The 27,698-nt window shown below is 49.8% G+C and overlaps 1 protein-coding gene across 1 annotated transcript in view; it reads left to right on the top strand.

Annotated features, from left to right (window-relative positions):
- LOC142484993 (complement C2-like) overlaps positions 1-27,698 on the top strand; it is a gene marked incomplete at its 5' end in the record, with an annotated part of 49,481 nt that overhangs the window by 20,731 nt on the left and 1,052 nt on the right. The window contains 12 exons of the mRNA XM_075584229.1: positions 4,387-4,520; positions 4,786-4,927; positions 5,503-5,637; positions 6,712-6,801; positions 7,183-7,323; positions 8,119-8,210; positions 9,906-10,017; positions 10,653-10,800; positions 11,502-11,578; positions 20,570-20,661; positions 20,841-20,952; positions 27,111-27,166. Coding sequence (XP_075440344.1) covers positions 4,387-4,520; positions 4,786-4,927; positions 5,503-5,637; positions 6,712-6,801; positions 7,183-7,323; positions 8,119-8,210; positions 9,906-10,017; positions 10,653-10,800; positions 11,502-11,578; positions 20,570-20,661; positions 20,841-20,952; positions 27,111-27,166 — 1,331 coding nt within the window. The remainder of the gene's footprint in view (positions 1-4,386; positions 4,521-4,785; positions 4,928-5,502; positions 5,638-6,711; positions 6,802-7,182; positions 7,324-8,118; positions 8,211-9,905; positions 10,018-10,652; positions 10,801-11,501; positions 11,579-20,569; positions 20,662-20,840; positions 20,953-27,110; positions 27,167-27,698) is intronic.

Here is a 27,698-nt window from a genome sequence, read left to right as displayed (position 1 = left end):
CGCCCTATGCGTGGAACCGTTGGCGGCACACATCCGCCATCACCCGGACATCGCCGGAGTGCAAATTAGTTCCCAAGAGCATAAAATCGCTCTATACGCAGATGACATTATATTATCGTTAACAAAGCCGCTTACTTCATTGCCCAATCTGTTCGCGCTATTAGATAAATTCAGCAGAATCTCCGGCTTTAAGATTAACCAATCAAAATCGGAGGCATTGAATCTCAACATTCCAAAGGAGACAGAGAAACTAATTGAGATTAATTTTCAATTTAAATGGCAGGCCAGAGCTATAAAATATCTCGGAATATTTCTCACGAAACATAGCCGCAATCTCTATCAAGAGAACTACCCGAGACTTCTAAGAGCCCTCACTAAGGAACTCAAAGAGTGGGCCGCCTATGGGATATCCTGGATTGGCAGGATCTATTGTGTGAAAATGAACCTCCTCCCTAGGATATTATACCTGTTCCAAACTCTCCCGATACCCGTAGTAAGATCAGACATTTTAGCATTACAGAAAGCAGTTACGAAATTCATTTGGAAAAATAAAAAACCACGGGTAAAAATGTCAATTATGCAAAGACCTAGGGAAACTGGAGGTCTAGCAGTGCCGACCTTGATGGCTTACTATAAAGAGGCCCAACTATGCCAGATTACGCAGTGGCATGGTGATCCAGAGCTGAGGCGATGGGTAGCTTTGGAGAGGGAGGTGTGTGCTCCGCTAGAGCTCAAGGATCTTATTTGGTATCCCAGGGCTCGACTAAAAGATCTAAAGAACCTGCTGCCCTCTGTGTTGAACTCTCTCTCGGTCTGGGAATCGACAAAAAATAGACATTCACTGACCTCTAAAGATTCATTAATGGCCCCTTTAAATGGCAATCCGGACTTTGCTCCGGGGTTAACTGACAGGAACTTCACATGCTGGCAAAAGGGGGGCTTAAGAAGGCTTAAGGACCTGGAGGGCAGAGACACAATTAAAACATTCGAGATTTTACAGTCAGAAAAGGGCTTACCCAACACAGATTTTATTAGATACCTCCAGGTTCGGGCATTTTATACCAAACACCCAAACAGACCACCACTAACTAATTTTGAAAAGCTCTGTGATCGGGGAACCGATACACGGGGACTCATCTCTGCTCTGTACAGGGAGGTGGTTGGGACAGACAAGGATGACTCACATAGACCCAGTTTTATGACTCAATGGGAGACAGACCTGACAGGACCGTTAGAAGACGAAGAGTGGACAGCAATTTTCAAAGCTGCGGCCAGCAGCTCGATTTGTACGACACTGAAGGAGAACTCATATAAAGTATTATTGAGGTGGTACCTCACCCCAGTTAGATTGGCAAAATTTGTCGCGGGAGCTTCCCCTCTCTGCCCTAGACAGTGTGGGGAACAGGGGGACCTGGTGCATATGTTGTGGTCTTGTCCACGAATCATACCCGTCTGGACACAAATTAGAGATTGGCTTCAAAAGGTCTTTTTGGGCCTCAAAATCCAACTGGATCCGTGGGTTTTCTTATTAGGTAGGCCCACGGACGAGGTATCTCGATCAGGAAACAAACTAATAGCACACTTTGCTACGGCGATGAGGTGCGAGACCGCAGCGTTGTGGAATCAGAATGCGATTCCATCGATAGACAAAATTCGGAACAGAATTTGGTTCGCCTGCCAGATGGAAAAGTTGACAAGTCTAGTCAACGACACTGGCTCAAATTTTTAAAAAGTCTGGTCATTGTGGCTGGTACAGACCGATATCCCAGGGATGAGCAATGCCACCGTTTGGCTTTGATAGTAACAGGTGGGCTGTCCTTCAGTGACGGAACAGACACACGAGAGAGTTGACAAATAGTTTGACATATAGGACAAATGCGAGAGACCTACACCTTCCCCTGATCGTCGGACTCGGTGGGTTGATCGAGGAGTTAGATCAGAACACGCAGAAAGAGCCAGGTTTATTGGAATACTCGGAGGATGTTAGACACCTCCATGAGCCGTTACCTGCCCCCCCCCCACCCCCTTACCTCCCCCTCTCACGTCTTCCCCCTACCATGTTCGTCTTGATGTTGTATGTCATAAAGCAGACTAAATGATACTAATATGATTTTGGATTGTACTTTCTCTGCAAAAAAACAATAAAAGAAAGTTATAAAAAAAAAAAGGATACATAAACGCGAAGCATGTACATGACTGTGCGCGCATTTTTACCCCGTCAAAAACATGGAACTTTATTGAGACTCAACATGGACATTAAAAAGGCCTCCATGAGGGCGCGCGGCTACATTGCCTATGCCAGGATGCAATTCCGAAAACTTTCAATTCCGAAAACTTTATTAGCAAATTGAATCTTACACACGCGCGACCCAACAGAAGATGGGATGCGCGCGCAACTTGAAAGATGGCGACGTCCTGTCGCAGCAGAGAAACGTGAATGGGACAGCACCGCGATCAGGATTGGCTAATCCTTGCATAAAAGAGACAGGGAACAGTCAGTCCTCATCTACAGAGCCTGAGGAAGTCCAGTTCCGGACGAAACGCGTTGCTCTTTCTTTCATCTGGGACATTCCACAGCACACCACAGAGGAGGCAGAGGTGTAGTTGCAGCTCCCCATCCGGACGCGGAAGGCGAGACCCCCTACTACTATACACCACACTGCCCCCCTCCTTGCTTTTACTTCCCCACAGAAGCCTTTGGTTTCTGTTTTTATACGTTTATTTTCATGTTTTTTATTAAAATTAGTTTTTTACCCTCCAGACCATAGTGTCTTTCATTTGTTGTTTAAACCCATCTTCAGCTTCAGCTACACCAGGAATAGAAGTGCAAAGAAACCGCTAGGAGTGTGTACTCACACTGGCCCGTGTGAGTAGTGTGTTATATATATACACTTTGTATCTTTGTCCCCACCCCTCCATCACCATCTGCTACCAATTGGGTAATATCACTTAATGGGCAGAAACAAGATACCAAGATAGGAACACACTCACATTAGCCCGTGTGAGTGCTAGATTATACCATTTTTTTTCAGTGGTTTACAAATACCCCATCCTCCCCCTCATTGAAGTCTCTATATACGTATGACTTAATCCTATCCTCTTTTTTGTTTATATGCGAGGAAATCCCCCTGGAGCGGAACATTGAACCAACGAAGTAAGCAGAACATACAACAACAAGAAGAAGAACTCACACCGCGGGGAGAAAAGCATCATCGCAAGATCAACTGGATTCCCAAAGAAACCTTGAAGCGACTGAGCTTACACAAGGCCGTGTAAGTTATATATTATTATTTTTACCCTTCCACCCACACATACACATTTATGTATGTTCACCCCTTAAAATTGGACATCAGCCACCTGAGCCATTACGCTTGCTCAGGGTATAACCGCTACATTTTATTAAGTGTCAATTACTAGATCTATTACACTGCCTGTTTCCCACAACTGTGCTCCCCCATCCTTTCTGTATTTATCACACACAGCTATCTGTCACACACACACAGCTTTCTGTCACACACAGCTATCTGTCACACACACAGCTATCTGTCACACACACACACACACAGCTATCTGTCACACGCACACAGCTATCTGTCACACACAGCTATCTGTCACACACAGCTATCTGTCACACGCACACACAGCTATCTGTCACACGCACAGCTATCTGTCACACGCACAGCTATCTGTCACACACACACACACACACACACACACACGCACGCACGCACGCACGCACGCACACACACACACACACACAGCTATCTGTCACACACACACACACACACACACACACACACACACACACACACACACACACACACACACACACACACACACACACACACACACACACACACACACACACACACACACACACACACACACACCTATCTGTCACACACACACACCTATCTGTCACACACACAACACACACACACAGCTATCTGTCACACACACAACACACACACACACACAGCCTATCTGTCACACACACACACACAGCTATCTATCACACACACAAACACATACACACCCACACAATCTATCACACACAGCTATGTATCACACACACACGCACACAATCTTTCCCCCACACACACACCTATCTGTCACACACACAGCTATCTGTCACACACACAACACACACACAGCTATCTGTCACACACACAACACACACACACAGCTATCTATCACACACACAGCTATCTGTCACACACACACACAGCTATCTATCACGCACACAAACACATACACACCCACACAATCTATCACACACAGCTATCTATCACACACATGCACACAATCTATCCCCCACACACACAGCTGCTATCTATCACATACCCGCTCACAGCTATCTGTCACACACACGGCTATCTCTTGCAGTCTCCCTGGCCCGCACTATAAAGATACAGAAGGATGGCCTCCTGAACGTCTATCTCCTGGTGGACGCGTCCAGTAGCGTCGGGGAGGAGAACTTCCAGACCTTCCGAACCTGCACCAACGCTCTCGTACTGGGGGTCTGTCTCGCATAGTGTCAATCACTGTCTCTTTATGTGTCTGACTGTCTCCTTATGTGTCTGACTGTCTCCTTATGTGTTTGACTGTCTACCTCTCTCTCCCTCTCAACTCTCTTTCTCCCTCCTCTCTATTTCTCCCCCCTTTCTCTCCATCTCTGCCTCACTCCCCCTCCTTCTCTCCCTCTCTTCCCCCCCTCTCTCTCTCTCTCTACCCCACTCTCCCTATCTGCCCCCTCTGTTACTGCCTCCTCCCCCCTCCCCCCAGCTCTCAGAGTTTGATATGAGGATGCAGTTTGGGATTCTCTCGTACGCGACAGAGCCCAGAGTTCTAATCAATGTCTATGACGATGACTCTGATGACTCCACTTACCTGCTGGGCCTGATTGAGGACACACTCAAATATGCTGGTGAGTAGCACAGCCTCCTGTACTAACCCCAGCCCCTCCCCTGCGCACACAGCATACTGTACTAACCCCTGCTCCCCCTTTATCTATGAGTTGGACATGTAGAAAGTTGACTGGTGGAAGCACACAGGGACCTTCCTGTAAGTAACTTACTTTGTATTTAAAGCATCAGAGCAGGGATACGCAAAAACGTGACGTTTCAGGACAGACACGTCCTCTCCTCGGACCCTTTCATGAAGGCGCCACTCCTCCTACCCTTTTTCAATACTATCTATGAGTTGGAGAGATGGTGGTAGCAGTGGGATATACTATACTATTCGCAGCACACACAGCACCCTGTACTAATCCCAGCTCCTCTTCTCCACACACACACAGCACCCTGTACTAATCCCAGTGCACGCACAGCATCCTGTGCTAACCACTGCCCCCCCCCCCCCTCCACAGTGAATTAGAAAGATGGTGTAAGAAGTGGGATATTCTATGTTTTACACTAATCCCAGCACATTCACCACATCCTGTGCTAATCCAAACTCCAACCCCACGCGGCATCCTGTACTGGCGGTTCATTATTATGCTAGATCACAAGGACAAATCCGGAACAAACATCAAAGCCGCTCTGGACAAAGTGTACGAGATGATGGTAGTACAGGAGAGGAAATATGAGCCCGCCGTGTGGAACACGATTCAGCACGTGATTATTCTTCTGACAGACGGTAAGCATCAGAGAAATCAGAGGTGCATTGCCAATCCAGAACCAGAGAGAGATCAGGGCTACAGGGCCCAGAATGCATTGCCAATCCAGGACCAGAGAGACATCAGGGCTACAGGGCCCAGAATGCATTGCAAATCCAGAACCAGAGAGAGATCAGGGCTACAGGGCCCAGAATGCATTGCAAATCCACAACCAGAGAGCGATCAGGGCTACAGGGACCAGAATGCATTGCAAATCCAGAACCAGAGAGACATCAGGGCTACAGGGCCCAGAATGCATTGCAAATCCAGAACCAGAGAGCGATCAGGGCTACAGGGACCAGAATGCATTGCAAATCCACAACCAGAGAGAGAGAGAGATCAGGACTACAGAGACCAGAATGCATTGCAAATCCACAATCAGAGAGAGATCAGGGCTACACGGACCAGAATGCATCGCAAATCCAAAGCCAGAGAGAGATCAGGACTACAGGGACCAGAATGCATTGCAAATCCACAACCAGAGAGATCAGGGCTACAGGGACCAGAATGCATTGCAAATTCACAACCAGAGAGATCAGGGCTACAGGGACCAGAATGCATTGCAAATTCACAACCAGAGAGATCAGGGCTACAGGGACCAGAATGCATTGCAAATTCACAACCAGAGAGATCAGGGCTACAGGGACCAGAATGCATTGCAAATTCACAACCAGAGAGATCAGGGCTACAGGGACCAGAATGCATTGCAAATTCAGAATCAGGGAGAAACCTGGGCATCAGGGACCAGCATGCATTGCAAATCCAGAACCAGAGAGAGATCTTGATTACAGGGACCAGAATGCACTGCAAATCCAGAAACAGAGAGAAATTAGGATTACAGGGCCCAAAATGCTTTGCAAATCGAGAACCAGAGAGAGAGAAGGATTACAGGGACCAGAATGCATTGCAAATCCGCAACCAGAGAGAGAGATTAGGACGACATGGACCAGAATGCATTGCAAATCCAGAACCAGAGAGAGAGAGAAAGGGAGAGAGAGAGAGATCAGGGTGTCAGTGACCAGCATGCATTGCTCCTCGTGTCCTGCTGTTCCCAGGTAAATCTAACATGGGAGGTCGGCCGGTTGACGCCATAAACAAAATTAAGGAACTCCTGGCAATCAGGCCGAACAGAGAAGATTATCTGGGTGAGGAACCGTGTCACATCCCTCCATTCTCTCTCCTCCTCTCTCCCCCTCCGCATGTCCCTCTCTCTCTCCCCCTTTCCTCGTTCCCTCCCTCTCTCCCCCTTTCCTCGTTCCCTCCCTTTCCCCCTCTCCCTATCTATTTCTCACCCTATCCATGAGTCCTGCTCTCCCTCCCTTCCTCTCTGTCTCTCCCTCCTCACATTCTCTCTCCTTCTCTCTCCCCATCTCTCTCTCTCTTTGTCCCTCTCTCCTCGTTCCCTCCCTTTATCTCTCTCCCTATCCCCCTCTCCCTGTCTATTTCTCACCCTATCCATGAGTCCTGCTCTCCCTCCCTTCCTCTCTATGTCTCTCTCTCTCTGCCTCTCCCCCCTCTCTCCCCAGATGTGTATGCCTTTGGGATTGGTGCTGCGGATGTAGATAAGACGGAGCTGAGTGACATAGCGTCTCAGAAGGATGGAGAGAAACATGTGTTCATCCTAAACAGTGCAGAAGACATGAAGACGGCGTTTCACAAGATGCTTGGTATGGCATCTCCTCCTCAAGCTCTTCTCCTCCTTCTTCCTCCACTCTCTCCTTCCCCTCGTCTCCCTCCTATTCCTCTCTCCCTCTCTGTGTGTCTTCCTTTCCTACTGTCTTATTCTACTGTGGGTTGGGTTAACATTTGTAAACTTAGGGGGGCTTCATTTCATCACTCCAGGTGAGCTGAATTGTATTTGGTTTTGTATCTAGGTTATGTTACTTTCAGTTGAAGTGTGTTGAGTTGTGTTGGGTTACATTGGGTTGTATGGTTGATTTCAGTTGAAGTGTGTTGAGTTACTTTTGGTTGTATGGTTGATTTAAGGTGAAGTGCGTTTAATTGTGTTGGGTTACATTGGGTGTATGGTTGATTTCAGTTGAAGTGTGTTGAGTTACTTTGGGGTTTATGGTTGATTTCAGTTGAAGTGTGTTGAGTTGTGTTGAGTTACTTTGGGTTGTATGGTTGATTTCAGTTGAAGTGTATTGAGTTCTAATAGGGTTTATTAAGTTCTACTTCAAATGTGTGCAGTTTAGTTGTGTTTAGTCAAGGTTAATACAATTATGTCGAGTTTACTTAAGATATCTTGAGCTTAATTGAATGATGTTGAGTTTGAATTTTGCTATGTTAACTTGTAGTCGAGTTGTGTTGAGTTCTAATAGAGTTTAGTTGGGTTGTTTTGAGTTTAATTACATTGTGCTGAGCTCTAGTTGAATTTAATGCAGTAATTACAGTATGATAGTTCTCTAAAGTTAATAAGGAAGAGACATTGTGTTGTGTGTTGCCGCATTGTTTCCCTACAGAGATTCGGAATTATGGGGACATGTGTGGTCTTAATGACGAGTCTCCGGAAGCAGAGAAGAGTCACCACCATCCTTGGACTGTTCAGATCGACGTGAGTGTGGAACACAGCACAAAAAATACAGTTCCACTTCTGAACCCCACTTTAGTTCAAGTCATCCCACTTCAAAACAAGGCTTAGGGTTTCCCTCTGTTTACATCCAATGGTTAAAGAGGGGGGAAGGATAGAGACAGAATCCTTCTGGGGAGGTCTATCTTCTCAGCATCTCTAAATGTTTCCCCGAAGAGCTCATTCCAGTTCCTCTATAAAGCTACAAACACAACAAACTGGTGACCACAGAAGTAGCTAAAAGTAGCTAAAAACTCAGGACTCTGAAACTTTTAGATCACCATTTTTTAATTAGGTTTAAATGAACAAGCACCAAAATAAATTACTCAGATCAGGGGGTATCCAACATCAGTCTTCGACTGAGCCACGGATTGAATCCCATGTGCTGAAGCAGGGATATCCTGTGAGGCTGACCTGGTGGTGGCACTTGAGGACTGGAGTTGGCCATCCCTGCTCTAGATGATAAAAGACCAGACTTTAAAATGATTATAATTTTAACGCAAAGCTGGTTCCAAAATCCCTACGGCCGGCCTACAGAATCAGATTTCCGATGAAGCCAAAGGCAACATTTTATAATCGACTAAAAACATAATATCGATCATTGTTTCATCTTCCAACTTGTTATGAGAGGACCAAAGCAGAAACCTCCAAGAAAGAGTCGAAAGGGGAGCCTGGGAGTTTCCCAATTACCTGTTTCTAGAATGTGGCTGCTCTACCGAGGACATGGAAACGTAGACTTTGGCTGAGAAGGACCATTTCTCCTTAGCCTGCCAGCTTCAGGCAGGGCCTCTTGCTCTAGCTCTTCTACCAGTCCCTGACCACCTTCATCATATGGGACCTAGGGCACTGCCAGCTGTACTCTGTCCCAAAGGAACTGGGGAACCCCATTAGATGGGCGACAATACCTTTCCATGTCTGCTTGATTCATCTCCTAATAGGTTATGGGTCCTGCAAATGTTGGGCGTTAGATGTAGCGACTCTTCCAGATGGGCTCCTGTTTTGCCGTAAACACCGTCTCCCACTGCCAAAATCTCCCGGGCGCCAACATACTGTACGGGACATGTTTTCTGGGTTAACATGTCAAATTCAAACCGAGGGGTGAAATGTCCCAGAGAGTTGGCCATGGTGGACCTAAAGCCGTCTACATAGAGAGAGGAAGAGAAATAGCTTGCAGTCTCCTCTCCAAAAACTCCAACACTGCACCCGTAGTCACAGCATGGGGAGGGGGGGAGAGAGGAGAGGGAGAGAGAGACAGGGAGGGGGGGGAGAGAGAAGGGGGATGAGAAAGAGAGGGGAAGAGAAAGGGGGAGGGGAGAGAGAAACACCCCAACACTGACTGCTCCCATAGTCTCAGCGTCGGGAGGGGGGAGAGAGAGGTGCGGGAGAGAGAGACAGGGAGGGGGGAGAAAGAGGGGGGAGAGAGAGTGGGGGAGAAAGCGAGAAGGGCGATAGAGAAGGTGGAGAGAGAGCGGGGGGGAAAGGGGGGGAGAGAGAAACACTAACTGACTGCTCCCATAGTTTCAGCATGGGGAGGGGGGAGAGGGGGGGATGGGGGGAAGAGAGAGAGCAAAGAGGGGGCAGGAGAGACAAAGAGAGATGGAGTTTCCCCTTAGTGTTACAGCCACACGCTAGATCCCACTTCAAAGATCAGGCCGTGAAACGTTTGCCTGCCTCTTCCAGTTTCAGACGAAGAGCCCCTGTAAGGGGTCCCTGATCTCCAAGTCCTGGGTGCTCTCCGCAGCCCACTGCTTCAAGGGCGACTGGCCGGCCAGTGACTACTCTGTGAAAATCGGTAGGAGAGGACGCTGCTCTCTGAAGTGGGATCTGGAGAGGCTGTAACACTGTGTGGGAAAGGACGATATCAGAACCTCAACAGATCTGTCCACCAGTATATCTCTTCCCCCTCCCTATCGTTCTCTCCCCCCCCTATCGTTCTCTCCCCCCCATCCCACCCCTCCCTCTCTCTGCCCCCCATTTCCCTCCTCTCTCGCTCTCTCCCCCTTCCTCTCTCTACCCCTCTCTCCCCCCTTCCCACCCCCTTCCTCTCTCTACCCCTCTATTCTTCCTCTCTTATTTTCTCTCTCCCTCTCTTCTGCTCTTTCTCTCTGTGTATCTCTCTCTCTTTCTCTCTCCCACCCTATCTCTTACCACCCCTCCCTTTCCCCTTCTCTCTCCCTCTCCCCTTCTCTCCTCCCTCTCTTCTTCTCTCCCTTTCCTTGCTTTTCCTTTCCCCTCTCTCCCCTTCTCTCCTCCCTCTTTCTCTTCCTCCCTCTCTTCTCCCCCCCTCTCCCTCTCTTGATGCTGTAACACTGGGGGAGGGGGTGCGAGGGAGCTCAGGGCCTGGTCTCTGTGGTGGGGAGCAAGGGAAAGAAAGAGGGAGTTTTAAGCTCAGAGGCTGGTCTTTGAAGTGGGATCCCGTTCCTTTAGGTGGGGTGACCTACAAAGTGAAGGAGATTAAGATCCACGACTGTTACGACCTGGGCAGAAAGTCTTCCATCGGGATAACGGAGGACTATGACTACGATGTGGCCCTCGTTCAACTGGAGACCCCAGTGACCTTCTCTAAGAGCGCCAGGTAACCCCCGCTCTGCCACTGTCTCTCTGTGTGACCTCGGTCACTCCCCTCTCCTGTGCTCTGCTGCTGTCTCTCTGTGTGACCACGGTCACTCCCCTCTCCTGTGCTCTGCCACTGTCTCTGTGTGACCTCGGTCACTCCCCTCCTCCTGTGCTCTGCCGCTGTCTCTGTGTGACCTCGGTCACTCCCCTCTCCTGTGCTCTGCCGCTGACTCTGTGTGACCTCGGTCACTCCCCTCTCCTGTGCTCTGCCGCTGTCTCTCTGTGTGACCTCGGTCACTCCCCTCTCCTGTGCTCTGCCGCTGTCTCTCTGTGTGACCTCGGTCACTCCCCTCTCCTGTGCTCTGCCGCTGTCTCTCTGTGTGACCTCGGACACTCCCCTCTCCTGTGCTCTGCCGCTGTCTCTCTGTGTGACCTCGATCACTCTCCTCTCCTGTGCTCTGCCGTTGTCTCTCTGTGTGACCTCGGTCACTTGACCCCCTCCTGTGCTCTGCCGCTGTCTCTCTGTGCGATCTCGGTCACTCCCCCTCCTGTGCTCTGCCTCTGACTCTGTGTGACCTCAGTCACTCCCCCTCCTGTGCTCTGCCTCTGACTCTGTGTGACCTCTGTCACTTCTCTTCCTGTGCTCTGTTACTGTCTCTCTGACCTCGGTCACTTCTCCTCCTCTGCTCTGCCGCTGACGCTATGTGTGACCCTTGGCAGGCCGATCTGTATTCCCTGCACTGAATTAGCCAACAAAGCCATGAAAAGGAGCGAGGCGTCAACATGCAAAGATCACAGTAATTATCCATCCACCCATCCATGTATCATTCCATCTATCTATCTATCAACATGCAAAGATCACAGTAATTATCCATCCATCCATCCATCTATCTTATCCATCCATCTATCATTCCATCCATCTATCTTATCCATCCATCTATCATTCCATCTATCTTATCCATCCATCTATCTTATCCATCCATCTATCATTCCATCCATCTATCATTCCATCATCTATCATTCCATCTATCTTATCCATCCATCTATCTTATCCATCCATCTATCATTCCATCCATCTATCTTATCCATCCATCTATCATTCCATCTATCTTATCCATCCATCTATCTTATCCATCCATCTATCATTCCATCATCTATCTTATCCATCCATCTATCTTATCCAGCCATCTATCATTCCATCCATCTATCTTATCCATCCATCTATCATTCCATCCATCTATCTTATCCGTCCATCTATCATTCCATCCATCTATCTTATCCATCCATCTATCTTATCCATCCATCTATCATGCCATCATCTATCTTATCCATCCATCTATCTTATCCAGCCATCTATCATTCCATCCATCTATCTTATCCATCCATCTATCATTCCATCCATCTATCTTATCCGTCCATCTATCATTCCATCCATCTATCTTATCCATCCATCTATCATTCCATCCATCTATCTTATCTATCTATCTTATCCATCCATCTATCTATCATTCCATCCATCTATCTTATCCATCCATCTATCATTCATCCATCTATCTTATCCGTCCATCTATCATTCCATCCATCTATCTTATCCATCCATCTATCATTCCATCCATCTACTGCTGCGGCACAGTTTATTCGAGCATTTGCCCGTTCTGTGCCGCAGCAGTAGCCTGGCGCGCGCCCGAGTGTGACGGGCGCACGCCGAAGCAGCGGAAGAGCGCCCTCCGATCGGGGCGCTCTCCCTACCGCTGCCGGGTCCGCCGGGTCCCCCGGAACCCCCTGCCGCTGTCCCGCGATCGCGGGACACCAGGGCTCCCTCGGGGAGCCCCTGGACACGCGTGCAGCGGGCGCACGCTCCCGATGACGCGTGACCGCGCGTCTATGACGCGCGGCACGCCGAGGGGCGGCCACTAGCAAGCCGGGAGATTTCCCGGCTTGCGGTACCGACCACACTTCAATAAAGTGTGTCGGTAGTGTATCATTCCATCCATCTATCTTATCTATCTATCTTATCCATCCATCCATCTATCATTCCATCCATCTATCTTATCTATCTATCTTATCCATCCATCCATCTATCATTCCATCCATCTATCTTATCCATCCATCTATCTTATCCATCCATCCATCCATCTATCATTCCATCTATCTTATCCATCCATCTAACATTCCATCCATCTATCTTATCCATCCATCTATCATTCCATCTATCTTATCCATCCATCTATCTTATCCATCCATCTATCTTATCCATCCATCTATCATTCCATCTATCTTATCCATCCATCTATCTTATCCATCCATCTATCTTATCCATCCATCTATCATTCCATCCATCTATCATTCCATCCATCTATCATTCCATCCATCTATCTTATCCATCCATCTATCATTCCATCCATCTATCTTATCCATCCATCTATCATTCCATCCATCTATCATTACATCCATCTATCTTATCTATCTATCTTATCCATCCATCTATCATTCCATCCATCTATCTTATCCATCCATCATTCCATCTATCCATCTATCTATCAACATGCAAAGATCACAGTAATTATCCATCCATCCATCCATCTATCTTATCCATCCATCTATCATTCCATCTATCATTCCATCTATCCATCTATCTATCAACATGCAAAGATCACAGTAATTATCCATCTATCTGTATCTATCTATCTATCTAGCCATCCATCTATCATTCCATCTATCTTATCCATCCATCTATCTTATCCATCCATCTATCATTCCATCATCTATCTTATCCATCCATCTATCTTATCCAGCCATCTATCATTCCATCCATCTATCTTATCCATCCATCTATCATTCCATCCATCTATCTTATCCGTCCATCTATCATTCCATCCATCTATCTTATCCATCCATCTATCATTCCATCCATCTATCTTATCTATCTATCTTATCCATCCATCCATCTATCATTCCATCCATCCATCTATCATTCATCCATCTATCTTATCCATCCATCTATCATTCCATCCATCTATCTTATCCATCCATCTATCATTCCATCCATCTATCTTATCTATCTATCTTATCCATCCATCCATCTATCATTCCATCCATCTATCTTATCTATCTATCTTATCCATCCATCCATCTATCATTCCATCCATCTATCTTATCCATCCATCTATCTTATCCATCCATCCATCTATCATTCCATCTATCTTATCCATCCATCTAACATTCCATCCATCTATCTTATCCATCCATCTATCATTCCATCTATCTTATCCATCCATCTATCTTATCCATCCATCTTATCCATCCATCTATCATTCCATCCATCTATCTTATCCATCCATCTATCATTCCATCTATCTTATCCATCCATCTATCTTATCCATCCATCTATCTTATCCATCCATCTATCATTCCATCCATCTATCATTCCATCCATCTATCATTCCATCCATCTATCTTATCCATCCATCTATCATTCCATCCATCTATCTTATCCATCCATCTATCATTACATCCATCTATCATTACATCCATCTATCTTATCTATCTATCTTATCCATCCATCTATCATTCCATCCATCTATCTTATCCATCCATCATTCCATCTATCCATCTATCTATCAACATGCAAAGATCACAGTAATTATCCATCCATCCATCCATCCATCCATCCATCTATCTTATCCATCCATCTATCATTCCATCTATCATTCCATCTATCCATCTATCTATCAACATGCAAAGATCACAGTAATTATCCATCTATCTGTATCTATCTATCTATCTATCTATCTATCTATCTATCTATCTATCTATCAACATGCAAAGATCACAGTAATTATCTATCTATCTATCTATCTATCTATCTATCTATCTATCTATCTATCTATCTATCTATCTATCTATCTATCTATCTATCTATCTATCTATCTATCTGTACTATCTGTACATCTATCTATCTATCTATCTATCTATCTATCTATCTATCTATCTATCTATCTATCTATCTATCTATCTATCTATCTATCTATCTATCTATCTATCTATCTATCTATCTATCTATCTATATATCTATCTGTCTATCTATCTATCTGTGTATCTATCTATCTATCTATCTATCTATCTATCTATCTATCTATCTAAATCTATCTGTGTCTCTCTGTGTCTCTCTGTGTCTCTCTGTGTCCCTGTGTCTCTCTGTGTCTCTCTGTGTCCCTGTGTCTCTGTGTCCCTGTGTCTCTCTGTGTCCCTGTGTCTCTCTGTGTCCCTGTCTCTCTGTGTCCCTGTCTCTCTGTGTCCCTGTGTCTCTCGGTGTCCCTGTGTCTCTCGGTGTCCCTGTGTCTCTCGGTGTCCCTGTGTCTCTCGGTGTCCCTGTGTCTCTCGGTGTCCCTGTGTCTCTCGGTGTCCCTGTGTCTCTCGGTGTCCCTGTGTCTCTCGGTGTCCCTGTCTCTCTGTGTCTCTGTCTCTCTGTGTCCCTGTCTCTCTGTGTCCCTGTGTCTCTGTGTCCCTGTCTCTCTGTGTCCCTGTCTCTCTGTGTCCCTGTGTCTCTGTCCCTGTGTCCCTGTGTCTCTCTTTGTCCCTGTGTCTCTCTTTGTCCCTGTGTCTCTCTGTGTCCCTGTGTCTCTCTGTGTCCCTGTGTCTCTCTGTGTCCCTGTGTCTCTCTGTGTCCCTTTCTCCCTGTGTTCCTGTGTCTCTCGGTGTCCCTGTCTCTCTGTGTTCCTCTGTCTCTCGGTGGCCCTGTGTCTCTCTGTGTCCCTGTCTCTCTGTGTCCGTGTCTCTCTGTGTCCGTGTCTCTCTGTGTCCCTGTGTCTCTCTGTGTCCCTGTCTCTCTGTGTCCGTGTCTCTCTGTGTCCGTGTCTCTCTGTGTCCCTGTGTCTCTCTGTGTCTCTCTGTGTCCCTGTGTCTCTCTGTGTCTCTCTGTGTCTCTCTGTGTCCCTGTGTCTCTCTGTGTCCCTGTGTCTCTCTGTGTCCCTGTCTCCCTGTCTCTCTGTGTTCCTGTCTCTCTGTCCCTGTGTCTCTCGGTGTCCCTGTGTCTCTCGGTGTCCCTGTGTCTCTCGGTGTCCCTGTGTCTCTGTCTCTCAGTGTCCCTGTCTCTCAGTGTCCCTGTGTCTCTGTGTCCCTGTGTCTCTGTGTCCCTGTGTCTCTGTGTCCCTGTGTCTCTCTGTGTCCCTGTCTCTCTGTGTCCCTGTCTCTCTGTGTCCCTGTCTCTCTGTGTCCCTGTGTCTCTCTGTGTCCCTGTGTCTCTCTGTGTCCCTGTGTCTCTCTGTGTCCCTGTGTCTCTCTGTGTCTCTCTGTGTCCCTGTCTCTCTGTGTCCCTGTCTCTCTGTGTCCCTGTGTCTCTCTGTGTCCCTGTGTCTCTCTGTGTCCCTGTGTCTCTCTGTGTCCCTGTGTCTCTCTGTGTCCCTGTGTCTCTCTGTGTCCGTGTCTCTCTGTGTCCCTGTGTCTCTCTGTGTCCCTGTGTCTCTCTGTGTCCCTGTGTCTCTGTTTTCTCTGTGTCCCTGTCTCTCTGTGTCCCTGTGTCTTTGTGTCTCTCTGTGTCCCTGTGTCTCCCTGTCTCTCTGTGTCTCTCTGTGTCCCTCTATGTCCCTCTGTGTCTCCCTGTGTCCCTCTGTGTCTCTGTGTCTCTGTCTCCCTGTCTCTCTCGGTGTTTCTCTTTGTCCCTGTGTCTCTGTCCTATGTCCCTGTGTTTTTATGTCTCTCTGTCTCTCTGTGTCTCTCTGTGTCGGCTATGCACTAAACTCTGATAAGTGGCTTTAAGAGCGCAAAGTGCTTTTAGAACGTGATATTGCGCTCAGCGCGATTCACAGAGCAGTGATAAGAGGCACTTTGCGCTCTTAAACGGCTTTTTTCAAAGCTCGTACGATCAGCTAAACGCGCTGATTTCTGCCAGTCTGCGCGATTTTCAAAGCTACGATAAGTGATCGTGCTTTAAAAACGCGCTTAAAAAAGCACGCCAGCCAAGGGCAGGTGCAAAAGGAGCTGAACTTAGAAACATTTATTTGTTTCTACTTTTTGCAGGCACACCATCCATACAACAGGCCGGCGGGTGTCCCTGGCTGACCCCACGGGTGTCACCGGGTGATCCCCGCGGGAGTCCGGGTGTCCCCGCGGGCCTGCGGTACCAATGGTGTGCCCCCAAAAAATAAACAATACTTGTAAATAAATATACCTCCCTCCCCCTAACACATACACTACAGTAATGGGCAAAATTACTATTATCCACATATGGATAATAATGCATTTGCCCATTTAAATACACGAGTCACAATAAATACAGTAAATACATATTGCACTTACCTTTTCCAGGCACCCACGGTGAAGGCCGTCTTCATCCTCATCCTCATCCTGCCCATGTCTCTCCGGTGCTACAAAACATACACAAGAATTAAAAGAGCCGATGTAATGTCCCCTAACCCCTTAATTACCTTAGTGGTCATTAGCCGCTATAGTAATTAAGGGGTTAAACCACCCTCACTCACCACTCGGGAGGCCTAACCACCCTCCCCCACTACCCACAGGGAGGCCTAACCACCCTCCCCCACTACCCACAGGGAGGCCTAACCACCCTAGCTTGGGAACAATACCCCCTTCCACCACCTCCGCCACCCACAATAAACATCACTATATTTAATAAACAATACATAACCCACCCACTCCCTGTGCCCCCCCCATAAATACATGATTTATTCTTTTATATACAAGGTTAATACCCCAGGCCCACGGAAGTCCCCGGTGGTCCTGGCAGGTGTCCGCCCACGGGTACCAGGCTGCGGACCCACGAGGGACACCTGCGGTGAAGAACCGGTGGCCCCACAACTGTGGGGGCCCCGTAGGGACCACCCGAGGGCCCCAGACCCCCGTGGCAAACACCTGAGGACTCTCAGACACCTGTGGGGCTGACCTGGGGACCCCCAAACACCCGCAGGGCCACCCATGGAGACTCCATTTGGGGCCCACAGTGACCCGCGGGGACCACCTGGAGGCCCAAAGTGCCTGGCGGGGACCACCCGAGGGCTCCCAGGCCCCTGGGGGACTGGTGCACTGCGGGGCCTGCGGACACCTGCCAGGACCACCGGGGACTCCCGTGGGCCTGGGGTATTAACCTTGTATATAAAAGAATAAATCATGTATTTATGGGGGGGCACAGGGAGTGGGTGGGTTATGTATTGTTTATTAAATATAGTGATGTTTATTGTGGGTAGCGGGGGTGGGGGAAGGGGGTATTGTCCCCAAGCTAGGGTGGGGAGGCGTCCCTGTGGATAGTGGGTGAGGGGGGTTAGGCCTCACGGGGTGGGTAGTGGGGAGGGTGGTTAGACCTCCCGAGTGGTGGGTGAGGGTGGGTTAACCCCTTAATGACTGTAGCAGTTAATGACCGCTAAGGTGATGAAGGGGTTAGGGGACATTACACTGGCTCTTTTTATTATTGTGTATGTTTTTCAGCACCGGAGGGCACAGACGGTGATGAAGATGAGGATGGCCTTCATCGTGGCAGCCGGGCAAGAAGGGTGAGTGCAAGATGTCTTTATTTTATTTATTGCGATTAATGTATTTTAAATGGGCAAATGCACTATTATCCATATGTGGATAATAGTAATTTTGCCAATTACTGTACTGTAGTGTAAGTGTTAGGGGTCTGGGGGCTGTATTTTTTCACAGTATTGTTTATTTTTGGGGGGGCACACCATTGGTACCGCAGGCCCGCGAACACCCCCAGACCCCCGGACTCCCGTGGGGTCAGCCGGGGACACCCGCCGGCCTGTTGTATGGATGGCGTGCCTGCAAAAAGGTAAACAAATAAATGTTTCTATGTCCTGCTACTTTAGCGCCTGCCTTGAGCTGGCGTGCTTTTTAAAGCACGTTTTTAAAGCACGATCACTTATCGTAGCTTTGAGAATCGCGCAGACTGGCAGAAATCAGCGCGTTTAGCTGATCGGACGAGCTTTGTGGGACTTAGAAACATCTCTTGAAAAAAGCCGTTATAGAAAGTGCCTGTTAGCGCTGCTCTGTGAATCGCGCCGAGCGCGATATCACGTTCTAAGAGCACTATGCGCTCTTACACCCACTTATCGGAGGTTAGTGCATAGGCCCCTTTATCTCAGTCCCACTCACACTCCCTCTCTCTATTGCACTCACACTCCCCCTCTCTGTCAACGCTCACTCTCTCTCTGTCCCTTCCTCTCACAATCCCTCTCTCTGTCCCTCTCACATTCACTCACACTCCCTCTCTCTGTCTCTCACACTAACACTCTCTGTCCCTCTCGCATTCATTCTCTCTGTCCCTCTCACACTCACTCACACTCCCTCTCTCTCTCTCTCTCTCTCTCTCTCTCTCTCTCTCTCTCTCTCTCTCTCTCACACTAACACTTTCTGTCCCTCTCGCATTCATTCTCTCTGTCCCTCTCACACACACTCACACTCCCTCTCTCACACCAACACTCTGTCCCTCTCACAATCCCTCTCTCTGTCCCTGTCACTCTCACTCACTCTACCTCTCTCTCACACTAACCCTCTCTGTCCCTCACGCACTCATTCTCTCTGTCCCTCTCACATTCACTCACACTCCCTCTCTCTGTCTCTCACACTAACACTCTCTGTCCCTCTCGCATTCATTCTCTCTGTCCCTCTCACACTCACTCACACTCCCTCTCTCTCTCTCTCTCTCTCTCTCACACTAACACTTTCTGTCCCTCTCGCATTCATTCTCTCTGTCCCTCTCACACTCACTCACACTCCCTCTCTCACACCAACACTCTGTCCCTCTCACAATCCCTCTCTCTGTCCCTGTCACTCTTACTCACTCTCCCTCTCTCTCACACTAACCCTCTCTGTCCCTCACACACTCATTCTCTCTGTCCCTCTCACATTCACTCACACTCCCTCTCTCTGTCTCTCACACTAACACTCTCTGTCCCTCTCGCACTCATTCTCTCTGTTCCTCTCACACTCACTCACACTCCCTCTCTCACACTAACACTCTGTCCCTCTCGCATTCCCTCTCTCTGTCCCTCTCACACTCACTCACACTACCTCTCTCTGTCCTTCTCACATTACCTCTCTTTGTCTCTCACACTAACACTCTCTGTCCCTCTCACTCACACTCCCTCTCTCTGTCCCTCTCACACTCACTCACTCACTCACTCACTCATTCCCTCTCTCTGTCTCACACTAACCCTCTCTGTCCCTCTCGCACTCGTCTCTCTATCTCACTCTCACTCACACTCCCTCTCTCTCACACTAACCCGCTCTGTCCCTCACGCACTCATTCTCTCTGTTCCTCTCACACTCACTCACACTCCCTCTCTCACACTAACACTCTGTCCCTCTCGCATTCCCTCTCTCTGTCCCTCTCACACTCACTCACACTACCTCTCTCTGTCCTTCTCACACTACCTCTCTTTGTCTCTCACACTAACACTCTCTGTCCCTCTCACTCACACTCCCTCTCTCTGTCCCTCTCACACTCACTCATTCCCTCCCTCTCTCTCACACTAACCCCGCTCTGTCCCTCACGCACTCATTCTCTCTGTCCCTCTCACATTCACTCATACTCCCTCTCTTTGTCTCTCACACTAACACTCTCTGTCCCTCTCACTCACACTCCCTCTCTGTCCCCCTCACACTCACTCACACTACCTCTCTTTGTCTCTCACACTAACACTCTCTGTCCCTCTCACTCACACTCCCTCTCTCTGTCTCTCACACTAACCCTGTCTGTCCCTCTCACTCACACTCCCTCTCTCTGTCCCTCTCACACTCACTCACACTCCCTCTCTCTCTCTCCCTCTCAGAGGAGTGGCTGTTGCAAACCAGTGAGGTTTCCGCAGGATATATCTCTAACAGTTTTGATGAGCTTCAAGTGAAGATAAAGAATAAGCAGGCTGTGAGTCCCCACTGTGACCTCTAGGACATCTCACTGTCACCTCTAGGACATCTCACTGTCACCTCTAGGACATCTCACTGTCACCTCTAGGACATCTCACTATCACCTGTAGGACCAACACACTGCCAGTAACAGCCCCCCCTCTCTCTCCCCTCCTATCTCTCCTCCCTCTCTCTCAGAGAGACGCCTGTGTATCTCGTGTCCGAACGTGGGAGAAATTTAAGACGATTGACCCCTCTTTTGTGGTGTCACCGCGTCATCTCTGTGTGGAGGGAGACATGTCATGTAAAGGTGAGACTGCTTTCCAATGAGTGAGACATCCTTCCAATGAGTGAGACTGCTTTCCAATGAGTGACGCATCCTTCCAATGAGTGAGACATCCTTCCAATGAGTGAGCCTGCCTCCCAATGAGCGACACTGCCTCCCAATGAGCGACACTGCCTCCCAATGAGCGAGACTGCCTCCTAATGAGCGAGACTGCCTCCCAATGAGTGACACTGCCTCCCAATGAGTGACACTGCCTCCCAATGAGTGAGACTGCCTCCCAATGAGTGACACTGCCTCCCAATGAGCGAGACTGCCTCCTAATGAGCGAGACTGCCTCCTAATGAGCGAGACTGCCTCCCAATGAGTGACACTGCCTCCCAATGAGTGAGGCTGCCTCCCAATGAGTGAGACTGCCTCCGTATGAGTGAGACTGCCTCCGTATGAGTGAGACTGCCCTCCAATGAGTGATACTGCCTCCCAATGAGTGAGACTGCGTTCCAATGAGTGGCACTGCCTCCTAATATGTGACACTGCCTCCCAATGAGTGAGTGTCACGGGAGACCAGGTACTTACACCTTTATACCGGGATCATATCATTGAGCAAAGCCAAGAAGTAAAATACATTGTAATTTATTCCATACTGTAGAAACAGGCAAACACACACTGAATTACAATAGGCAGAAGAAGATACACTTCCTGCAGCCTTTGTCTTTGCAATCTCCGCAAGGCGTCTCTGGGTCCGGTCCGACCCGTTCTTGCCCTTATGGCAACCTGGACATCTGGAATCACTTGGGAACACATATAACAACATAGGAACACATGGCACACACAAGAGAAAACAACAACAGAGAGAGTTCTGGGATGGCGACTAGCTGTCTTATACACTTTGGGACAGGCAGCCCCACAGCTAGTCCTCCAACCCGTGGTGTGGGAATTTCATCCCCAACCACTCACACACTTTGTCAGGTTTGTGGAAGCTGGCACCTATGGCTTCAGAACAGTGAGAGGGCATGTGCACAAAACACCATCTTGCTCACTTACTATTAAAAGCCCCCCGCAGGCTCTAAGTCTAGGAAGGTGACAACTGACCAGGCTGGCCAGTTATCAGTCCAGGATGCGCATACTTGTTTTAGCCATCTCGCCTGAATAGCTTTCACACCTCTGGCAGCTAGTGTCACTTTGACCTACGGACCTGGGATTAGACTCGCTGGCACCAAAGCCCCGGTGGCCAGGATCCCCCTCCCCTCTGTCCCTAAGATGAAAGACCCTGCCTGATTTAATGTATCAAGGGAAACATATTTTAAAACACTGCCGCTTAATAAAATATACTTTTTAAAAAAAATCTATTTGTATTTTCACAAAAATATCCATTTTCACATATACATTGTCACCTATAATTAGCTCTTAACACAGATTAATAATACTGTATTGTACATTTGGAGCTAGCAAATTATAAATCGAGGGATACAATGTAATAACAAGAATCATATAACATGGACAAAGGGACAAACGAACATATAAACCAGGGGAAGGGGTAGAGGGGGGGTGGTGGTTTTGGTGGGGAGGGGTGATGTCACCACATATTATAAACATCTCATCTTCAATACAACATAGTTATATATCCTATTCTTATGCTTAACCCTTCTAATATTTAATTTGGGGAAGGGACCCAAAACTCTGCTACCTGTCTCCGCCCTTCCATATATAGCCCTGTTATAGAAAGGGATCCCAGGCTCTCCGGAATGTAATCATGGGATCCTCTGGATAGCCCGTTAGATTCTCCATCAGCAGGACATTGGATATTGGCTCCCTCACTTTCCTGTATGTGGGCGGGTCTGTCTGCCTCCAGCACCCGTATGTGGGCGGGTCTGTCTGCCTCCAGCACCCGTATGTGGGCGGGTCTGTCTGCCTCCAGCACCCGTATGTGGGCGGGTCTGTCTGCCTCCAGCACCCGTATGTGGGCGGGTTTGTCTGCCTCCAGCACCCGTATGTGGGCGGGTCTGTCTGCCTCCAGCACCCGTATGTGGGCGGGTTTGTCTGCCTCCAGCACCCGTATGTGGGCGGGTTTGTCTGCCTCCAGCACCCGTATGTGGGCGGGTCTGTCTGCCTCCAGCACCCGTATGTGGGCGGGTCTGTCTGCCTCCAGCACCCGTATGTGGGCGGGTCTGTCTGCCTCCAGCACCCGTATGTGGGCGGGTCTGTCTGCCTCCAGCACCCGTATGTGGGCGGGTCTGTCTGCCTCCAGCACCCGTATGTGGGCGGGTCTGTCTGCCTCCAGCACCCGTATGTGGGCGGGTCTGTCTGCCTCCAGCACCCGTATGTGGGCGGGTCTGTCTGCCTCCAGCACCCGTATGTGGGCGGGTCTGTCTGCCTCCAGCACCCGTATGTGGGCGGGTCTGTCTGCCTCCAGCACCCGTATGTGGGCGGGTTTGTCTGCCTCCAGCACCCGTATGTGGGCGGGTCTGTCTGCCTCCAGCACCCGTATGTGGGCGGGTCTGTCTGCCTCCAGCACCCGTATGTGGGCGGGTCTGTCTGCCTCCAGCACCCGTATGTGGGCGGGTTTGTCTGCCTCCAGCACCCGTATGTGGGCGGGTCTGTCTGCCTCCAGCACCCGTATGTGGGCGGGTTTGTCTGCCTCCAGCACCCGTATGTGGGCGGGTCTGTCTGCCTCCAGCACCCGTATGTGGGCGGGTCTGTCTGCCTCCAGCACCCGTATGTGGGCGGGTTTGTCTGCCTCCAGCACCCGTATGTGGGCGGGTCTGTCTGCCTCCAGCACCCGTATGTGGGCGGGTTTGTCTGCCTCCAGCACCCGTATGTGGACGGGTCTGTCTGCCTCCAGCACCCGTATGTGGGCGGGTCTGTCTGCCTCCAGCACCCGTATGTGGGCGGGTCTGTCTGCCTCCAGCACCCGTATGTGGGCGGGTCTGTCTGCCTCCAGCACCCGTATGTGGGCGGGTCTGTCTGCCTCCAGCACCCGTATGTGGGCGGGTTTGTCTGCCTCCAGCACCCGTATGTGGGCGGGTCTGTCTGCCTCCAGCACCCGTATGTGGGCGGGTCTGTCTGCCTCCAGCACCCGTATGTGGGCGGGTCTGTCTGCCTCCAGCACCCGTATGTGGGCGGGTCTGTCTGCCTCCAGCACCCGTATGTGGGCGGGTCTGTCTGCCTCCAGCACCCGTATGTGGGCGGGTTTGTCTGCCTCCAGCACCCGTTTGTGGGCGGGTCTGTCTGCCTCCAGCACCCGTATGTGGGCGGGTCTGTCTGCCTCCAGCACCCGCATGTGGGCGGGTTTGTCTGCCTCCAGCACCCGTATGTGGGCGGGTCTGTCTGCCTCCAGCACCCGTATGTGGGCGGGTCTGTCTGCCTCCAGCACCCGTATGTGGGCGGGTCTGTCTGCCTCCAGCACCCGTATGTGGGCGGGTCTGTCTGCCTCCAGCACCCGTATGTGGGCGGGTTTGTCTGCCTCCAGCACCCGTATGTGGGCGGGTCTGTCTGCCTCCAGCACCCGTATGTGGGCGGGTCTGTCTGCCTCCAGCACCCGTATGTGGGCGGGTCTGTCTGCCTCCAGCACCCGTATGTGGGCGGGTCTGTCTGCCTCCAGCACCCGTATGTGGGCGGGTCTGTCTGCCTCCACCACCCGGCAACCAGACATGTGACTGCACTGAGAATATGTCCTATTCGTTTTGAGTCCGGTTCATTCACACCCTCTGATGGTTTGCTTAATAATAGAAACCTTGGGTCTCTTGGTATCTCGACCCCCGTAGTAAAGAGAAGTCTAAATATACTCTCCCATAGGGGTTGAATTTTTGGGCAGACCAGCCAGGTGTGGGACAGGGAACCTCTATGTCCGCAGAAGAATAAAAACTCTCCCAGACTTATCTCTGGCTAGAGAAACCCACAAACCTTTATACTAGGTATAGGGGGTCGGGGCAAATGCTGTGCATCCCCTCCTTACACTTGGGACCCCGGCATAGGACTAGGGGTACGCTACCCCCCCCGGGTGCCCCGTTTTACCCTCTGGTCTCTGCTGAAGCAGGCAGACTAGCGGTGAGCCGCGGCAACGCTTTCATGGTAGGATTTTGACCGTAGCACTGCGCTTCAATGTAGCCGGGAATCGAACCTGAATCCCGGGTACATTTTGGGGGTCTCCGGTAACTGTGGAACCCCGCTACATAGCTGCAATCTGAAAGACGTCTCTCCTACCCTGAAACTCACAGCCTGGTCGTCCCCACTTGCTAGCACTCCTGGAGAGGTAAGGTGATGTAAATTAAGTATAACACAATTGTGAGCAGGTGGGTGTGAGCCCCTCTGCCTCCAAATGTGTCCACCAGCGCTCTTACCTATCAGCCTCCTTGTGTATTAAATAACACACAAAGGGAGAGAATAAGTTACAAGGGATTTACACAGCAAAACATTAAAACAATTGTTACAATCAATTAAAATACTTAGTGTCCATGAAGTTTGCTTTTTGTGGTCCCAAATACAGAGTCCAAGCCTGATCTCCTATAGGTATGCAGCCTTTTTTCATCTGGAACCAACCTCGGGACCAGGGAAAGCTATAGACAGGGAAAGAAAAAAGCGCAAGGCCCATAGGGTAATATTGTCAGATTTATGGAAAATTAAAACGGTTATAAAAACTCACAGAATAAAAATTGGTATAAGCATCTCGGTGTAAATAACAACCGCAGGAACAGGGGTGCCTGGACGTTTTCCGCTTCTTCCGATGCGTTGATGCACAGCCCTCCTCGTTGTCCCAATCAGCAACCGTTCAGCTTCCGCGTCAGCTGACTCGCGACGTCGGCGCGTGACGTCGATCGGCCACAGCAGCAACCTTAGCAATGTCCGCCCTACGCGTTTCAAGGACGCTTGTCCTCTTCCTCAGGGGAACGTGCCCCTGAGGAAGAGGACAAGCGTCCTTGAAACGCGTAGGGCGGACATTGCTAAAGGTTGCTGCTGTGGCTGGCACTCGGCACTAAGAGAACACAGTGAGCAGGGATCCTGGAGCTCCGTTTTCGGAGAAGAAGCAGGTGACCGCCCATAATCCAACCCCCCGATCGACGTCACGCGCCGACGTCGCGAGTCAGCTGATGCGGAAGCTGAACGGTTGCTGATCGGGACAACGAGGAGGGCTGTGCATCAACGCATCGGAAGAAGCGGAAAACGTCCAGGCACCCCTGTTCCTGCGGTTGTTATTTACACCGAGATGCTTATACCAATTTTTATTCTGTGAGTTTTTATAACCGTTTTAATTTTCCATAAATCTGACAATATTACCCTATGGGCCTTGCGCTTTTTTCTTTTTTCTACTCCTGGAGAGGGTAAAACATAACAAATTGCAATTGTCGCATATTTTATTACATGGCACAGTAATGCATGCACAATAACTGGGACCAAGAGCTGACACTCTAGGACCCCCAAAACTCAGCTCAGGGGCAACCAAGCGGGCTTGACCTTTATTATAAAGCATGGTTACCCCCTCACCGTCACAGTGAGCGACACTGCCTCCCAATGAGTGAGACTGCCTCCCAATGAGCGAGACTGCCTCCCAATGAGCGAGACTGCCCCCCAATGAGTGAGACTGCCCCCCGATGAGTGAGACTGCCCCCCGATGAGTGAGACTGCCTCCCGATGAGTGAGACTGCCTCCCGATGAGTGAGACTGCCCCCCGATGAGTGAGACTGCCTCCCGATGAGTGAGACTGCCCCCCGATGAGTGAGACTGCCTCCCGATGAGTGAGACTGCCCCCCGATGAGTGAGACTGCCCCCCGATGAGTGAGACTGCCCCCGATGAGTGAGACTGCCCCCCGATGAGTGAGACTGCCCCCCGATGAGTGAGACTGCCCCCCGATGAGTGAGACTGGCCCCCAATGAGTGAGACTGCCCCCCATGAGTGAGACTGCCCCCCAATGAGTGAGACTGCCCCCCAATGAGTGAGACTGCCCCCAATGAGTGATACCGCCCTCCCAATGAGTGATACCGCCTCCCAATGAGTGATACCGCCTCCCAATGAGTGATACCGCCTCCCAATGAGTGAGACTGCCTCCCAATGAGTGAGACTGCCTCCCAATGAGTGAGACTGCCTTCCAATGAGTGAGACTGCGTTCCAATGAATGACACCGCTTCCCAATGAGTGAGACTGCCCCCCAATGAGTGAGACCTCTGTGAAACTCTCTTCTTTCACACAGGAGAGTCAGGCGGTCCTCTCTTCGTTAACTTCAGGAACAGGCGACGATTTCTTCAGGTAAGAGAGAGAGGGAGACAACAGAGATAAATAGGGATTGAGATAGTGGGAGGGGGTGGGGAGAGAGCATGAGAGAGGGCGGGGAGAGAGCATGAGAGAGGGCGGGGAGAGAGGGAGAAGAGAGTGAAAGAAAGAAGAGGAAAGAGGATTATAGAGGAATGGGAGAGGGAGGGGATAGAGTAGGAGAGAGAGGGGAAAGAAAGAAGAGGAGAGAGGATGGGAGGGCGGGAGAGAGGAGGAGAGAGTGGGAGAGAGGATGGGTGGGGAGAGGGGATGAGAAGGGTAGAGAGTGGGGGAGAGAGGCTAGAAAAGTGGGAGGAGAGTGGGAGAGAGGAGAAAGAAGAAAAGAGAGAGAATGGGAGGGGAGTGAGAGGGAGAGAGGATAGGAAATGGGGGAAGAGAGTGGGAGAGAGAGGAGAAAGAAAAAAGGGGCGAGAGAGGATGGGAATGGGGGGGAGAGAGTGGGAGAGAGAGAGGAGAAAGGAAGAAGAGGAGACAGGAGGGGAGAGAGTGGCAGAGAGGCAGAGTGGAT

The sequence above is a fragment of the Ascaphus truei genome, unplaced genomic scaffold (genome assembly GCF_040206685.1).
Source record: "Ascaphus truei isolate aAscTru1 unplaced genomic scaffold, aAscTru1.hap1 HAP1_SCAFFOLD_505, whole genome shotgun sequence".
NCBI lineage: Eukaryota > Metazoa > Chordata > Amphibia > Anura > Ascaphidae > Ascaphus > Ascaphus truei.
Note: the sequence above shows the minus strand (reverse complement) of the source record. Positions and strands in the feature narration are given on the sequence as shown.